General features: G+C 44.8%; 2 protein-coding genes across 5 annotated transcripts in view; one reads left to right on the top strand and one right to left on the bottom strand.

Moving 5' to 3' along the window:
• Positions 1-3,683: 3,683 nt before the first annotated feature.
• On the bottom strand, positions 3,684-16,050 carry TRAPPC2 (trafficking protein particle complex subunit 2). Its single transcript, XM_043896780.1, has 5 exons — positions 15,942-16,050; positions 9,111-9,220; positions 6,556-6,700; positions 6,052-6,137; positions 3,684-4,817 (listed from the first exon to the last, which is right to left on the bottom strand). The coding sequence occupies exons 2-5, from the start codon at positions 9,201-9,203 to the stop codon at positions 4,719-4,721; spliced, it is 423 nt and encodes a 140-aa protein (XP_043752715.1). The 5' UTR covers positions 9,204-9,220; positions 15,942-16,050; the 3' UTR covers positions 3,684-4,718.
• Positions 13,062-18,304, top strand: part of OFD1 (OFD1 centriole and centriolar satellite protein) — a 63,028-nt gene continuing 57,785 nt past the window's right edge. For 2 of the 4 annotated variants that reach the window (XM_043896773.1, XM_043896770.1), the window contains exons 1-2: positions 16,131-16,356; positions 16,635-16,759. In XM_043896773.1, the coding sequence (XP_043752708.1) occupies positions 16,667-16,759 (93 nt within the window). In that variant the 5' untranslated portion in view covers positions 16,131-16,356; positions 16,635-16,666. Of the gene's footprint in view, positions 13,152-16,130; positions 16,357-16,634; positions 16,760-18,304 lie in introns of those variants that run through there. The other 2 variants (XM_043896772.1, XM_043896771.1) reach the window with 2 other exon arrangements.

Genomic DNA, 18,304 nt, shown 5'->3' with positions numbered 1-18,304 from the left:
TGTGGTGATTTGATTACTACTTCTTTCTCTTTATGTTCATTTTTTCACTCTGCATTATCAGAATTGATCTCACTAGTAATCACTTGTCATTTGTGTGCCACGCGTGAGCCATACCCCCTTCAACATAGAAGCCAGCTTTTATCATGTTTGGAGGAAATCCTACTTCTGGCTGGTACTTTGTGTGAGGGTAAGCGAAGACCTCTTTATCTGGGCATGTATTTATCCAGTGTCACTGAACTGTGTGGTGATTTGGTTGCAAGGAGATCTTTTGTCAATTCTGCCTCAATGACCAGACTTATTGATAGAGGAAATTACGGTCTTTTGTGGGTGTTGCGCCCTTCATGCCAATCCTGCGCTGCAGAGGCACACCGATGCCTGGACTGCATGTGAGTGAGGACAGCACCCTGGGCTGTAGAGCAGTGGGTGATCAAGGGACATGCTTTTGGCGGCGGGGAGGGGGGCGGGTTGGTGGTGGTCCTGTGGCAGGGGACTATGTTTTGGAACAGGCTGACTGAGATACTTCTCTCCCTGGCCTCATAGCTTGGGAGCCACTGACAAAGAATATCATTGCAGTAAGCTAAGATTTTGAAAGTCTTTAACTTCCTAACACAACAGACAGTTTGGCCATAAACAAAACATTTTCACATTTTAAATTTGGGGAGATTAAATCTCTTCATGTTCTCAGGTTGGAGAAGACAGAGCTTTAGTTTTTATTGTTTATAATCAATTTCGCTTCTCCAAACTAGTCCTCCACTCAAAAAATAGGCATCTACTGTTAACAAGTTAGTGTATGTTATATATTGCCTTTATTTTTTTCTCTAGGGGACTTGCTTTGTTATTTTAAACCGAGCGTGCCCATTGTTTCGTGACATGCCCTTTTTGCTTAATCTGTCTGGATGTATTTCCATTATAGTAGACCAACCTCATTTATTTGCTGCATGGATGTCTCACAGTCAAGCTGTTCTTGACTGCTAGCGAGCTAGCAGTAGGATATTAACGTTTCCTACACCTTGGTCACCAATGGATATTAGGAGTAAATTTTTGGTTGTTTATCATTTGAATAGATGATAGAGTCACATGGTTGAAAAGTAGAAGGCATAAGGAACCAGTGTCTCCATTTCCTGCTTGTGCAGGCAGCCATGTATCAGTCTCTTGGATATCCATGTAGATTTTTAGTACATAAGGAAAGCATGTTGTGTTAGTTTGCCAGGGCTGCCATAACATGTGGACTGGGTGGTTTAAACAATGGGGATTTCTTTTCTTACAGTTCTGGAGGCTAGAAGTCCACGATCAAGGTGTTGACAGGTTTAGTTTTTCCTGAGTCCTCTCATCATGGCTTGTAGAGGACCTTTCCTCTGCATACAACTCTTTGCCTACCTCCCTAACCCCATCTCTCTGTGTCCAGATTTCCTTCTCTTGGAATAATACTAGTGAGATTGGATTTCCCTGTATTATACAGTAGGACCTTGTTTATTTTACATATAAGGAGCTTATTTTAACTCGAATTACCTTTTAAAAGGCCCTGTCTCCAAATATAGTCACATTCTGAGGGACTGGGGGCTAGGCTTGTTGAATATGAATTTTGGGAAACACAATTCAGCCCCTTACACACAACGTGTGTGTAGGTGTTTATAAAATATATAATTTTGATACTTGTATAGATTTAACTAATAGCTTAGTCATTTTCCCAAACTTTGAAGCATCTCTTCAGTAACCTTTTTCCAGTTAAAGATTAGCTGGCATTTCAGAGGTCTAGAGCTGGGCAGCAACAAGTTTTGATCAAAGGACCATATTTTTGTGTGTGTAAAGACAGGCTGATGGAAGGGGGAGTAATCTAGCTTCACAGTGTGACTTAAAAGACCTGGTGAACAGAGGCTCACTGAGCAAAGCCAGTAACTGAAATGGGACAAGAAGGGGAGGAACAAGACCTGACTGAAGAGCTTCGGCCGTCACAGCAACAACTCACTGATGGAAGAGTTCTTCATGCTGCAGCAAAAGGTAGCTGAAAGTCTGATTCTTTTAAGAAAGTAAAAGGCACTCGGATTGGTGTTGCACAAAGATGAGAAATGGAGAAAGAGTTGAGGAGCAAAGCAGGCGACTGCAGTGGCAGGAAGGGTGCAAGCAGCTGCAGAGCCCCAAGGGGGCAGGCAGGAGGGGAGGACTGGGGCACGCTGTCCCTGTCTGGACCAGGGACCCCAGGGTTACAGGTCTGATGGGGGCTTTGTGCTGTCTTTGGATGTAAAGCCTTTGAGACAGGGCAGGGTTAAGGAAAAGGCAAACTGCTGAACTTGGGAGGATGGACAAATGTACATTTGACAGTTGACGTAGCGGTTACAGTGTGCTGCATGGAAGATGGCAAAGTGCATATTTGTTAGTGAATACTTAACTGTTTTTGTCTCCTCCTTTCCTCTTGGGAAAAACTCCCCAGTTGAAGTTAAAGTATCGAAGGTGGTCCACATGTTAAAACCTGGCGTTTCATGTTTCTGTGAAACCCTGTGTGAGCTTTGACAGTGCTGGCGGCTTGGGGTGGTGGGGCAGGGAAGCGGTAGGTAGGAAGAAGGCTCAGTGTAGCCCATGGATTCTGAGAAATTACCACTGCGGACTGTCAACCAGGAAGTGTTGTCCTGACCATAGAGGGAATAGATGTGGGTGTAGCAGGGCGGAGGAGAGACCCACGGTCCCTGCTTACGTGGAGAATGTGGGCACCACTGAAGCATCCTAGGTAGTGAAAGAGGAGTGAACCAGGCTTGTGCATTTTATTTGGATCACTGGGAGTGCTAGTGTAGATGACAGGCTTAATGCTGACTTGAGTATGCTCGGTGGGCCTGATGCCCAGGGTGCTACTGATGTCCCCAATTTGTCTTGTGTTCCGGAACTTTAAGTGACATCACTTAGCTCTTTTTTGCAAGCTCTTTTGCCTTTTTTTTTTTTTGCTTTGTTTTCCTAATGATCAGTCCCTGATCTTCCCCTTACATGAGTCCTGGTTCCATCCTTTCAGCTGTCCTACTTCAGCAGGCTTTCCCAGCACAGCCCATCTCTGAGATCCTGCCCACTCCTATGCCCAGCACTGGATCTGCCTTCACGCTCTGACAGAGGCAGGCATATGTGAAAGCCTTAGCCACAGGGATCTGCGCCCACAGGGCCTGTGTTCTCATTCCCATCTCACTGTCAAGAGCCTGGTGGCAAGGCTATTTGCGGGGCACTGCTGTCCTGTGGGTGGGCGGGGACGGAAACCATCTCCACCCGACAACTTCCTGTTGAAACACAACGCGGCTCAGCTCCTGACTGGGGCTTTGCCTCCCTCTGCCTTATATGCTCCTGGAGGGTAGAGCAAACTATATACGATAAGTACATGTGTGGGTCTCTCCAGTGAACATGGCTGAGTTACTCCTGGATTTCTGAGTTATCTTTTTCTGCTCCCAAAGCTCTGGCACCCAGTTTGAGGAGATCTGAATTCTGTAAAATGAGTTACAATGTATGTTTGCAGACTTTCATTAGGGGAGATAGGACTAAAATGGTCGAGGTGGTGGGGAGAGCAGCACCTAAAAAATCAACATTGGGAATTCCCTGGTGTTGAATGGTGCTTTTGACTGTTGAGGGCCCGGGTTCGATCCCTGGTCAGGGAACTAAGATATCACAAGCTGTACAGTGCAGCTAAAAAAAAAATTGATACTAAGCTTCCATAATCTTGGACAAACATCTTTATTTAGGAAATCAAATAAATAGGGTAAACTGTGGTAGCAGCTTCACACACAGATACAAGACCAAACTGAGAATTCCTTGCTCAGGTCACTCAGAATGGAACAATATTCTTCAAGTGCTCACAGCACAGAAAATACCTGGTTTTCAATGAACATTTACTTGCTTTTCAATGGACATTTACTGGTTTACAATTAAGATCCCACACTGTTACAGTAAAAAAAAAAGACCACCCCCGCCCACTTGGGTATACAGGTATACAGCCTGAAAAGCCTCGAGTACAAGTGCTAATGTGATACAAGCTTTTCTTTGTTTAGAATTCTAAAACTGCCTTAAGACTTTCTACTAGCACAGCTATCAACAGGTTCACTTAATCCTTAGTTTATTGTCTGAGGGAAAGGAAACAAGAACAGAACCTGTCACAGTGGTCCTGGCCTCCCACTATACAAACCTGGGCTGAGGAGTCTCAAATTGCAGCAGGATCACTGTTTCTAGGCTCTGATAAGGACAGGCCTGTGGCACTTGGCACTGCAACATGGTCTGCTCTGGCTTCTTGGGCAAAGCTATGTATACTGCCTATGTGTTTTCATAACATCTCTGGATCTATAGATGAGCCCATGTATGTGCTATCAACTTCATTCCCTACTGCAGAAGCTTTTAGTTTTAAATCTGTCTACCAAATCTTGACAATGATATTTGGTTCTGGAGTGCTTCATCAAGATCAACTATCTGAATGAGGAAAGTCAAAAGCTTATTCTCAATTTTTAAAAATAAAGATATTTCAAGATTACGAATAAAGAGCTCTTTATAAATAACAGTGTTCACAAGCAAATATCAATCTGTTCTTAGCTGTAAGAAACTGAATATGCTATTTTTAAATATAGAAGCAATTTCATTAGGTTTAGATAAACAAACTACAAGTAAAACTTTACCATGCTATTTAATCGTTACTTACAATGTACACATTCCTGAGTATACCCCATTGTAGTGACATTGTGTACTTCTGAATTTTTTTGCATTCAGCTTAAAAGGTGTTTCTTCCCAAGAAACTGAACTTTTCTGTCAAATGCGCTGGATCGAATAGGAGAATTGGGTTCATAAAATGGATTCATTGCAAACTAGGAGAGAAGAAAGTACTCAGGTGAGCTTGTCAAAGTAAAAAAGGCTGACAAATCATAGGTCTCTAAAAGGAAAATATTTTAAAGTTTTAAATTAAGTCATCAAAGACATTCAGAAGTCTAAAGACCACATTTTTAAGTTTCAGTGAAGATGTTCCATTATTAAATGTTAATGTCCCACTAAGGAAATTTCTGTCTTGGTGTTTTAGGGTAGTACCTGTGGCAAAACCCATGGCAGCACATATCTAAGCACTACCTGTGTGAGCAAAACCAACTCCTGGGATCCACCCTGTGTGTGAAATACAATTACACTCATGTTCAACTATGAAGATGTTCATTCATGTGGAAGGCCTCTGGCTATATAAAATGCACTAAAAATCTGCCATATGCTCTGATTGAAGGAAAAAGTTACACCACACTACTTTTAAAAGTTTGGTAATTTTTAACAATCAGATTTTTAATACTCTGCTTTAACACAAGGCAAGTGATCCGTTTCTCAGATAATATGATGAGTAAACCATAATATATGTGAGGGAAAATTAGTACTGGATGGAATCACGAGTGAGGAAAGGAGTTACCAACTTTTATACCTTAATCAATTGGTGTTGTCCATCTTTATAAGAGGACTAAATATTCTCGGCTACTTCTGACTAGGAATATTGATCGTTAACTATGCTGATATGCAAAATATCTTGTGCAAATAAAGAAATTTAAATTATTAAGAATATACTGTTAGCACTGCAGTTTAACCACTCACATATTATTATTTCAGTTTTCCTAATTATCGAGAAATGCAAGTGACCCCTTTCTCCTTGAGTGACTTTGATAGTACATGAATCACTTCCTACTGGTTTATGATCTACATTGATTGCACTGTAACTTACTTGTTAATAAGTAGATGGGAAACAGTCTGGAATAAAATCATGAAGCAACTTCCCTTATATAGACTACTTCTGTGTCTCTAGTTAGGGTTCCCTCATAAAATGAACTATGTGCATCAAAAGGGAAAGAATGAAACTGATCTAAAAATGACTATGAGTTGTCCTACATGCGTGTTAAGCTGCTGCTAAGAGACCTGCCTGATGAGGGGGCTGCGAGGAACAGTCCTGCTGGGGGAAAGCTAGGCAGGGAGGAGAACTGTGCATCTAAGGGGGCTCCCTCTACAGGCCAGTGTCCTGCCAAAGTTGGCATGTCGTTTATAATCAGATTTTACAAGGTACAGAACATACCATACCTTTATGTATAAATCATAGACATCAGTAAAGAAGTTCTTGATTCCATCTTCTTGCCTGACATCATGCAGCATAATAAATCTCATATGTGAAATAATTAAGGTATAATATTTAGAAATGAAAGCTGAAAAGTTGATCAGTTGATACAATATTCTTCGAGTCACATGCAGTGTATTGTGTGATAGAAAAGATAAACACATAAACTGGGTTCAGAGTTAGGTTAGTTTTATCTTGAAGAGAACATAATCTTTTTAAGTTAGAAAGTAACTACAAAATAAAATCACCCTTGATATGGTTCAGATAAACCTTAATTTTATGAGATTGGACTTTAAAATTATCTGTTAAACAAAAGATGTTCCCCCCTCAAAAAAAAAAAAAGCACCACCAATGGTCATTTTTTACCTAACACTTTGCAGTCCACAGACTCAGAACCTGGCATCCACATCTCAGGCTGGTCTGGTTTGTCACCCCAACCCTTCATTGGAGCTCTAAACAGGTAAGGATATGACCTGCAGTGACGAATGCCGAGACAAACCATTCATTGAATTTGTCCACCGTCTTCAAGTACATGTTGTTCGAGAGCCACATGTTCTCATCTACGAGGTCGAGGGCAGCATGAGCTATGAACTGGTTCAGATGGCGGTGATCATCCTAGGTGACAGTGAGTGACACCAGATTAACACTTCCATACAGGGAATTCTAGACACAGCTTGCTCATGGGGGGTGGGGGGAAGCTTTCTGCTATAAAAGGTCTTCAGTGTTTTCACACTATTTTCTAATCTGGTATCTAAAACTCAAATAGAAACAGTCAATTACTTATGAAATGTGTTCAAGAAACTATAAAGATTTTTTAAAATTTGCCAAGGAGGATGTTATCAGGTTGCATGAGCATTTAAGCATGGGGGAAAAAAAAAGGATACTTCCTTTAAAAAAAAAAAAAAAAGAGTAGATCCTGCTTTCAATTTTTCTCCCCTTCCCCTCTCCTCTGCTCAGATCCTGCTTTCAAGAAGTACACATCTTTTGAGGAGGAAGACAGGAAAACACAAGGTAGGCCAGGGAGGTGGTGAGGAAAGCCGCAGGCACCAGCCTCAGGTCGGGGCAGGGCCAGGGCTTGGTGCGCAGGGCAGACAGCCTGGCACTGGCTGCCCTGAGGTGCAGGGAGATCCCAGGGCTGCCAGCCTGGCTCGGCGCCAGCTGTGTGCAGTCACCTGTAGTGACAACGCAAGGTGATCCTGTCAAAGCTGGAGACGTCCTTCTCATGGGCCTAAAAGGCCTAACTGAAGAAGGCGGTGCCCCTTGATTGTGGAGAGGAAATTCACAATCTGGAATGTAGCCTCACGCACATGAGATGCTTACTGTCAAAGTGCATTTTTCAAAGAACCCCTCTGTTTTAGGTTCCCCCAATTCCTGTGCTGCAGTCCTACCCCTCAGAATGTGGCTGTGTTTGAAAAGAGGGTCGTTGCAGATGTCATCATTTACCATGAGGTCATGCTAGCAGCGAGTGGGTCCCTAATCCAGTGGCTGACGTATTTATAAAGGGGAAATCTGGAGACAGACTCGCATGCAGGGAGAAAGCCACGGGAGACTGCAATTCTGCCACAAGGCGCAAACTGCCAGCAGCTGGGAGCAAGGCCTGGAACAGGCCTTCCCTAGTACCTTCGGACGGGGTTGGCCCTGCTGACGGCTTCATCTCAGACTTCTGGGCTCGCCAACCGTGAGACAGTCCGGTTCTGCTCTCCTCGGGCAACCAGTGTTTGGTACTATGACTGCAGCCTTGGGAAACGAATGGCACTTCCTGGCTGAGGAGGCTGTGCCTGGGCTGGAGGAACGTGGTCAGGTGCCCTGGAATCCCTCACGCAAGTAAAGCACGTTTATACTTCAGCATGTGGACAAAACTAATTTATTTCTCAGAGAAATGGATGTGTTTTGTGTCTGGCTCATGGCAGTCTTTCCCTTTGCACTGATGAGCAAACTAGATAGATCAGAAGAAAACTGTAGGAGTGGTTTACAAAGGTGAGTGGTAGGAGGAGAAAGACCTAAGATCAAGTAATGCAACAGTTTTTATATGCACCGCTTTGCCTACCACAAGGCCAGTGAAATGAGAGAAAAACTGTATCTTAGTAGCCGCATACCACACAAAGCAAGTACTGCTGCAGCGATGCCTCCCATCCAGGTTTCAAACAGCAGTGTGCTCCCGGGAATGTGGGCAAATGATGGAGCAACACCACCTACTCAGACAATACCTTAGATTTCCATCCTATTTCAGTGGCAAGGTCTGAACAGTTGAAAAGCGTCCTACATTGGACATCATGACTAATTTCAAACATCAGTTCCTGTCTTAAAGGACGTTAAAGTCTACTTTTGGAGGCTGGGAGAAACATAGAACAGTGGTCAGCAATATACTTGGAATATGGCTTTGTACAGCGAGATGGAGGGACCAGCTCTCCTCATCCCAAGACCCTACAGGTCTGTTTACTCTTGAGTGGCACCACGTTCTTGAAGCAAGCTGGTTTTTTTGGAACCACTCTTAACAAGAAAGTTGGGTGCCGTCGCCAGGGAGGAGAGCATGAGGGCCCCACATGGCCAGTGGATGCTGTGGGAAGTTGATGACAACAGCCACCATCCTGGGGGCATGAGGAGGACATGGGAGTCGAGGTCTCTCTCAACCCTCTAGCTTGTCTGTCCTGCTGAAAAAGGTGATGTGAGGGCACAGAAGGGGCTTTCTTGGCATTTCAGGGCTGGAGCGCCTGCCCCTGCAGACCCAGTACGATCACCGCCTTTGACGGGAGTCTAGGGACTGACAACCAGGGAGAGGAGACGCAGGGCATCCTCTGAGCCTGTGCCAAGTGCTGCTGAACTAGAGCACGAAGACACAGTGCAGAGGGCACTCCCGGTGGGTTCCTCTCAACCTGCGGGACTGCAGAGCAAGCCACCTGTGGTTGTGCTGGGTTCGCAGTGACCTCATTTGTCCAGATCCCTTCCAATTCCACAGTCATATCACACCAGTATCATTACAGCACCACCACAAGTGCTACGGGCTTTTTTAAGGTTTCATACGCACTTTGGATTCTGCTTTTCCAGCTGGTAAAAACTCCATTTCAAAAACTGGATTATCATGGTGACCAACGATGACAAAGTAGAAGCTTCCAGACATCGTCTTCAATATAGCTCCTAATTAAATGAAAATAATGTGTATTTTTAGTACTCGGTACCAAAAACCAGGAAGTGAAGAACTCCATTTTTAACTTAAACCTAAACTGTAGAGGAAGTGGCCCCTAAAGTGGCATGCTTTCCATGCCAAGATTGATAGATACCAAGTGACAGATACCACGCCAAGATGATACCAAAGTGCTGCAAAACTAGAAGTGGCAATAATCCTCAAGCTCAAGTGAGGGGAAGAGGGTGGAAGCCTGCAATTTTCACAGAGCAAACAATGACGAGAATCATTCCATTCCTATAGATAAACAGCTTGTGACTGATACAGTTTATTTATTTATGATATGTTCTGGAGACTCCACTACTGTATTTTCATAGGGAGATTCGAAGACCTCTAACATGAAATCATAAAAACAACATTCTCCTGATCAGAAAGTGTGGACCATTTACGGTAAGCGGGCTTCACCTTGGGCTGGACCAGTCAGCCTGGGTGCTGACACCCGGTGCTGAGTAGGAAACACTGTGTGTACCGCTGCAGAGCACTTACAGCACTGCTATACAGTCATCTACACACCGGGAGGTACCTGTCTGCTCCCCACCAGACAGCTCTGTGCTGTGAGTGCAACTGCACAGAGAGGAGCCCATGATAGGAATCTTTCAAAAGAGGAAGAAACGGTGCTGTACTCTAGAAAAGACGGAAGCAATCATAATCCAAAAGGAAGACATTCTGAGGCATAAAGAGCTCTTGGAACAAGGGTTCATAGGTTTGCTAAGGGCATAAAGAGAGTAGGGGTGCTGGGGGAGAAATCAATGATTCCGTGACTTTTAGCACAATCACAATCTGGACGGATGGATGGACAGACAGGCGATGGACTCATGTGTGTAATTTTAGCATGGGGTCTGAATCAGACAAAGCTAGGTTCATGTCTAGCTCTAGTGACACAAGCACAGGCACACGGAGATGTCGGGCGGGAACCCACTTAACCAGGCACCGACAGTAAGGTGTGTCAGAACCCAGGGCTCATCGAGCCGCACCGGGACTTCCATGCTATGAAATCTGAAGACAAAGGCAGGGATGATACCAAAGCTCTGCACAACTAGGAGAAGTGGCAATGAATCCTCAAGCTCAAGTGAGGGGGTGGAAGCCTGAAATTTCCAGAGCAAACAATGACATCATTCCTTGCTGGAAAAGGTTTCATAGGTGGAGTTTGTCAAGGGAAGGGCTTGCTTTCTTCAGCACAAACATTTAAGCAGCAGGGAAAAAATACTAAAGGAAGATACTTCTCCCTCTGCACACATGTTAAGCAACAGGAGACACTATATGTAAAAGGAAGATTACCCTTCTCCAGCCCCCGAACCCACTCGGCCCCATGTGGAGACCCATGTGGGTGAGAAAAGCAATCCTAAGAAGAGCATGAGGATAAACAAGAAACTGCAAGAAAGAAAGGGGCGATCACAAAGCCGTCAGCTACACAGAACGTGAGCTGCTAGTCACATGATTTCACACAGGATTGAAGAAAGGATGCAGAGAAGCTGAGAGGTGTAGTGGAAGAAAAGGAAGAGGCAAGAGCACATAACCTCCCTGTCTTAGGAAGGCAACGTCTACAACTATTTAATATGTGGGGCCTCCTTGGCCTCAGTGGTGAGCAGAGCTGAGACTTGCTCTAGAATTCTGTGCTGTCTGATGGATGGAACTTTCTGCGAGGAGAGAGATGATCTCCATTTACGCAGTCTTTCTGTCACCTGAAATAGGGGCCCTTTGAGTGTCTCCAAGGTCTCGAGGTGTGGAGGTGTTACACAGAGCTTGGCAGTGGGTGAAACTGGGGAACTGCAGGAAGAATTCAGGATATTGCCAAACGTCTGGCTGAGGGGGTCAAGCAGAATATCAAGGTGATGAAGCTATAAAGGAAATCAGAAAGGGAAGGAAGAGGGATGAAAATGAACAGGTCAATTCTGCATGTGTGGTGGCAGCCAAAATAGCTCCCTGGGCCCCCACCAAGATACCCACATCCTAGGCTTGGGGAACTGAAAATTAATCTAGGTGCCAAAGGGCATTAAGGCTGTAGATGCAACTAAGGCCTCCCATCAGCTGATCTTCAGGTAGGACAAGGATCCTGGCTACTCAGGTGGATCCAGTGTCATCACCAGAGTCTTTAAAAAGTGGAAGAGGGTGGAACCCCAGGGAAGAGTCGAGGGTTGTTGGGGAGGGAAGCATGGCAGTGGGTGGATCACCAAGGAGACGAAACCTTGCTGGTTTTCAAGATGGAGGAAACAGCCATGAACCAAGGAATGTGGGTGGCCCCTAGAAGCTGGAAAGGACGACAAAACAGATTTTTCCAGAGAGCTTCCAGAAGGGATTTACACCCAGTGAGACCCGCGTTGGTCTTCTGCCCTACAAAAGGGTAAGATGATAAGTCTGTGTCGTTTTAAGGCAGTAAATTTGTGGTAATGCTTTATGGCTGCAGTAGGAAACCAACAACACGTCAAAACTGAAAAAACCTGCAGGCTTAAGAAAAAGGGAGGTAGAAGAGACTGGGGACAAAGTGAGCTTATTTTCCATGGGTCACAGGTTTCAGAGTCCTGTGGAAATGGGGGGCCAATGGTGCATCAAGGTAGCAGTACAGGGACGAGAGTGGAGCGAACAGTGGCTGGGTTTTCCAGCTAGTGTCTCATACCCCTAACAGGAAAACTGCTCAGTGCTCGCAGGACAGACCTGCAGGGAGCAGGGGGAGGGCATGGCGTTGTATGTTCAGTCATGTCCTACTCTTCGTGACCCCATGGACTGTAGCCTGCCAGGCTTCTCTGTCCATGGGATTTTCCAGGCAGGAACACTGGAATGGGTTGCGATCTCCTCCTCCAGGGGGAGGGCATAATGCCAGAATATAAGAAAGGGAAGGCAGGAAGGAGGTGGGGGAGGCGGGATTAACTAGCCTCAACAAGGACGAGAACCTTCTGAAAGTTCTAGTGACGAGGCCCTCCAGGGCCTTGACTGATGAAGCCTGTGTCATGTAATGAACAGCACATTTGTTAGAAGTTGCCACAGTTGTTAAAATAGGATGAAGAAACCCTCCTTTACAAAGGCAGGACTTGTTGGCTGAACAGAGGGGAGCCAGGATTCCTGTCTGTGCCGAGAACAGCTGTCTGTGGTGGTTAAAATGTCTTGAACTGCTTTTGAGAGACAGAGAACTGAAGAAATCAACAAGGAGCTCTGGACTTCTTGAAGAGACCATGTACAAGATATGAGAAGTAGAGCACTAGCTAGTAATGGTCATAAAGTAGGACCAGAAAGCCAGGAGGCTTGAGTCAGAAGGGCAAAAGCCCCACACGAGCTGAAATGTGTGCTATATGTTAAAAACAAGAAACGTGCAGGCTACTATCAGGAAAAAGCAAGGGAGAATGGTCAATCATTTGAGGCCCCTGGTGTATAAACAACACGGGACACAGGTATGCCGAATTTGAGTTTTCTCAAAGAATGGTTTTCACACAGCAAGTGTGGAAGACATTAGGTTAGGCAGGCTATGAACCCCAAGACAGGCCTGTTAAAGAAACAGTTGAGTTAACAATTCTGATGGTGTGACTACTGACCAGGGACATTTGAGAAATCACAGGAATAGAAAGAGCCAGGCTTTCAGAGGTTAGTAACTGTTATGCCAACTTTCGGAAAACAAAAATGCTTATCTTGTTGGCCCTGCTGGTGGCTCAGACAGTAAAGCTTCTGTCTGCAATGCAGGAGACCCGAGTTCGATCGCTGGATCAGGAAGATCCCCTGGAGAAGGCAATGGCAACCCACTCCAGTACTCTTGCCTGGAAAATCCCATGGACGGAGAAGCCTGGTAGGCTACAGTCCATGGGGTCGCAAAGAGTCGGACACGACTGAGAGACTTCACTTTCACTTTATCTTGAAGTCTGAGTACTACTGAAGAGATTAAAACACTAACAGAAACAGGTATGAAATGCCTGTCTTCAGTCAGACCCTATGCTGGGAACTTCTGTGATAAAGTAAGTCCTTTAACGTGTAATCCTTAGAAAGAGTGGGTTACTACTCACTTGTTCTAGAAGAACAAGTCATTACAGACCTACACTCCCTGTTGTGGAAGGGAACTAGGGAGATGGTGAGTCACCTTCTGAACTCATGTGGTTCTCCACCTAAGAACTCATGGGAGACCAGTAGTCTGGGTGAGAGCCTCTGGTACCCCCAGAGCAAGAGCAGTGCTGGGGATCCAGGACGTGCACGTTCTCTGCTGAAGGAGGGACAGTAGGGGACTGACTGGAACATTCACATGCTCCATGTCACTGGACAGCATGGGGTCTCTCGGGAGCCTTGGAGGTTGACCTTAACCTAGTGCAGCTCAAGGGGTTTGCATCAGTAACTGAGATGAAGCCAACTTCTCACACTCAAAGATAACATGCTAAGGGCACCTAATTTATTAGAAGGCTAAAGTTAGGATTCAAAAGACCTCCATGGCTAGGAGAAATACGTGACACGATCAGGACAGAATTTAAAGAATTCGAAATAAAGTCCTATACTTGGGCTGAAAAAATCAACAGCACAAGGGGATGAGGGAAGCCTAGTGTAAGAGTAGCTCGTCTGCAGGGACCACTTCTCATTTACTGCCAGCATAGTCAGAGGCAGCAATCCAATACACTGGCCAGAAAAGCTAATGCAATTCCAGACTGCATTAAGAAAAGATAATGTCCTTATGACTAATAACACCATCTCTGGGGAAGATACTCAGTTCTGGGAATCACAGTTTTAAAATTCATTAACTCTGAACTTTGTGCGTTGGGAGGAGGGAAGCATTTAGGCTAAGGAACGCCCTGGGAACAAGATAAAAGCTACTGAAGGAGCTGAGGATGTTTAAAATGGAGGCAGGGTAAGACCTTTTGTTGGGGGTGGGGGGAGGCAGTGGAATAGGTGCAGTCTTTATAAATATGATGCTGTCCATGGGAAGGGATTTGACTAGGGACGCCAATTGGTTTTTCCCCATGAGCTTGTTCTAATCAGCTGGTAGTGAGGGCCAGGAACTAGTGCTGAGAACGATTCTGAGACTAAGGGTGGTCGGGGGAAAGACTGCTGTGATCAGTTACCACATCTGCTATGGGTTTGGGAAAGGGCAGTGCCTATGCGAGTGCCCAGCATTAGCTAAATCTGAACTAGACAGATTTATTCCAAACTGTTCCAGAGGCCAAGCCAAGGGCTGCTCCTTTGAAGTTACCTGGAAAGACATTTGGGTGAATATAATTGAGAACTTAGTGACCAAGAACTATCAGGTTGCCTTGTGAAATGACTCCATACTAACATCTTAGAACATTCTTCATCATCTCACTATTCTGCTCAAAAGCCTTAGTGCTTCTCATCTAACTAAGTACCAGTATCCAAAACCTAGTCCCATGTTGTTCTACCTCAGCTACAATGGATTGGTATACTTATTTTTTCCCTCTCCAGCTGATTGTTTCCAGTCCAGACTTATTTCTCTCTTCATGCCTGGAATACTCTAATTCTGTATGTTTACCTTACCCATCTTTCAAAGTCTACCCAAATCCTTCCTTCTCCAAGTATTTCCCAACCCAACCTACATGGTCTCTACCTCCTATTTAAGTCCTGTCACTCTTGATGCTTATTAAATCGTTTAAGCCTTTCATGGCTAGGGGTGAAAATTCACTGTACTCTTCAGTGCTGCTCACAAAGCTAACACTGGCCCAATTTCATCCTCATAGGTAGGCCTTAGATACCTTATACCCACAGCATGGGGCTCTGGAGTCAGGCCAGATACCTCACTGTTCTTGAAAGGGTCCTGATTTTTTTTATTCCTTTCAGAATTTTCACCCTTCCTCCTTTGCTTTTTGTCCACCATCCAAGCACTACCTAACAATGCCCTGATGAAGTCACAGTTTTCAGAGATGTGCCCACTCATGTATATCCCCAACCACTTTTTCTAAAATCTTTACTCAGTCTACAGTGCATCTCTGGCTCAGATGGTAAAGAATCCACCTGCAGTGTAGGAGACCCCGGTTCGATTCCTGGGTTGGGAAGATCCCTTGGAGATGGGAGTGGCAACCCACTCCAGTATTCTTGCCTGGAGAATTCCATGGACACAGGAGCCTGGTAGGCTACAGTCTATGGGATGGCAAAAAGTCGGACACAATTAAGCAAGTAACACTTTCCACAATGCATCTTAGTTCTTAGCCAATTCTCTGGCTACGTTTTCAGCATTGCTTCTCGAGAGACTTTTCTAATTAGATTTAAGCACCTTGGGGACCCAGCTCACCTATCTTCTTCACAGCACGCACCAAGTGTAGCTCACTGGTTTTTAACCAGGGGCGACTTTGCCTCCCAGGGACAGGTGGCAATGTCAGGAGGTTATCAGAACTGGGAGGGAGGTGCTACTGGCATCGATTGGGTGGAAACCAAGGATGCTGCTCAGCATCTTACAGTGCGCAGGACAGCACCACAATGGAGCATTTTCCGACTCCAAACGGCAATAGTGCCGCAGTTAAGAAACCCAGGGTGGGCTGAATAACTCAACCCAATGAAAGTTATTACAAGAAGCAAAGCGCCTAAGCAGGCGGACGTTTGCAGATTGAATCTCGGTGTGGTATGGCCGGCCGGGCTGTTGATGAGCTCAGCCGGCCAGGGACAGAGGGGAGAGAAAGGGCCAACACCCGGCTCCCGCGGGACAGGACATATCCCCCAGAGTCCCCAAGCGTCAACCGTCCACTCGCTCCATCCCCTTACCTGCGGCGAGACGCCGGCAACCGAAACGCCCCGTCAGTTGCCGCGGAACGGAACCGCGCTCCTCAACTTCCGTAGGGACTCCGGAAGCAGTCTTCGCGAGACTCCGCGGTACCGCCCTCGCGTAGTGGGCGGAGCTTCCTGCCGCAGCCCTACGCAGCTTGGCGCTTGCGCCGTAATGCCCTAGACGAAGGCTGCTCTGTTTGCCGGACGGCGGGGAGGGCTGGGATCGGCTCTGGGCGGCGCGAATTCCGGCCGATGCTGCACTTTCTCTAGACTTCAGCGTTCCGGTCTCCGCCCGTGAGAGTCGCTCGTGGGCCATAGCCACGCCCACCTATCAGAACTTCCAAGAAGTGCGCGTCTCTGTCCGAGTTCCTAGTTCGCAGTGCGAAGCGGAAGGTTCACCTTGTTCCTCCTGGTACTCTGGGGTTAAGGCAGGACTCTGAAGGCAGGGGTTCCCCTAGGCCAGGGCTTGCATCCCAGGTTCGGCCTCAAACTTGGGGCACGGTGGGGCGGGCTCGGGAGGAAGCCGACACCTGATGGCTCAGGTAGATACACCTGCAGCCTCCTCGAGGCGGGCGGAAGTGAAGCCTTTGGTTCCGTTAAAACGCCTTTCTCCCCTGGGCTTGTGAGGGCTTCCTTGGAGACCATTGGTCTGTGTGCAGAATTTAACATCCTCTCTGCTCTGCCCGCCAGGTAAACCATAACCGATTCTCTTCTGGTCCATCATGTTCCCCAAATCTGATGTGTTGAGTCAAGATGATCTGCGCAAAAAGCTGTACCAGACGTTTAAGGATCGGGGTGTACTGGACACACTCAAGGTATCAGTTTTAGGCATATCTGTTAAGGTAGATTTTGCAAGTGTAACCCGTGAAAGGTAGTACATGTAAATACATCCATGTCTTGGGTTTTAAAACTGGCGTGATACACAGATTGTGTTGGTGAGTTATATTGCTCTGTTCCCGTGTAACTCTTTAATCGTTAAAAAAAACACATTTTAGTAACTTTTTTCTTTAAGAAATCTTAGATGTTCCTGAGTTATTAAGTGGTTTTGTAATATTCATATTTGAATGGAGGATATTGACACCATATAGGAAACATTAAGGGACTACTTACTGGAGAAAAGTTTGGGGAAAGAGAAATTTCTTCTTTAAAATATATTGAAAGGTATAAATACTTGAGCAGCAAATATTTCTTAGGACACTTTGTGTATGAATTAACAGCAGGAAGTAGGATTGGCTCAAATGTGTTTTCTATATGTATTTCATAAAAGTATTTTACACTTAAAGTAGGAAATAGAGGGAAAAGTTTTTCTTCTGGCTGCTCCATGGTTTTTGTACCTTAAAAATACTTCAAACTCATCTGAAATATAGAAAAACGTACAGGAGAGACGTCATCTCTAACACAACCAATTGGCATACTGTTTTGTCTGTTTGTGACATGTTCCCCTTGCCTGTATTTTTCCCCTAGAGTGCTAGTGTTTTATTATTGATGTATTTCTTATTGATGTATGCTCTTTTAATGGCAAATTAGTCATCTTTCCATTTTGTGACAATACTGTTGGTGTTCAATTTTATTTTGGCTCTAAAAAGGCTAAAGTTGCATTTTTCTATGGTCAAATCTCTTGTTCACTATTTTCTACTGATTATTCTCAGTAAGTCATTTCCACTAAGAATGAATATTCAATTTTTTTGAAAATTCAATTTTTAAGTTTTTAAAAAGGTTTCATTTTTTTGCAGTTAAGTCTTTAACCTACTTGGAATTAATTGTAGTATGTCGTGCATTAGTCCACTTTCTTATGCAGAACGTTTTTTGCATCTAGGCATGGTGTATGTTCTTTTACTGTGCTTTGGATTTAGTTTAGTAGGATTATACTTCATGTGTGTGGTCACCATTGATAGTGACTTATCATTATCCTTTTTATGGCTTTGGTATCAGGATTATGCTAGCCGCGTTCTCTTTACAGCTGCAGCCTACCCTCAGAAATACTCTTTGTTCTTTGCAGCTGACCATTCGGTTTCTGTTACTTTAGCTTCATCAATGACAGGAAGAATTTTTACTTTCTCAGTCTGAGCTAATTTATTTTCTCAATTTAAGAACTGGTTTGGGTGAGTTCTAATTTTTGAAATTCCCTGAAGTGTTTAGTGGTCTAATTCACATTCTGTTTGAGTGTTTTAAAAGAATTTATTTTAATGGTTAAGTCCAAAGTTATATCAGTATCTGTTAAATGAAATTTATGAAATCTTTTTCCTTATTTTGAATCTGGTCTGTCAGTTTCTTTTTTTAAATTGGTGTATAATTGCCTTACAATGTTGTGTTAATTTCTGCTGTACAATGAAGTGAATCACCTATATATTCCTCCCTTC

Source organism: Cervus elaphus, chromosome X, assembly GCF_910594005.1.
Source record: "Cervus elaphus chromosome X, mCerEla1.1, whole genome shotgun sequence".
Lineage (NCBI taxonomy): Eukaryota > Metazoa > Chordata > Mammalia > Artiodactyla > Cervidae > Cervus > Cervus elaphus.
The sequence above is the reverse complement of the archived record's forward strand: the minus strand, read 5'-3'. Positions and strand labels throughout refer to the sequence as shown.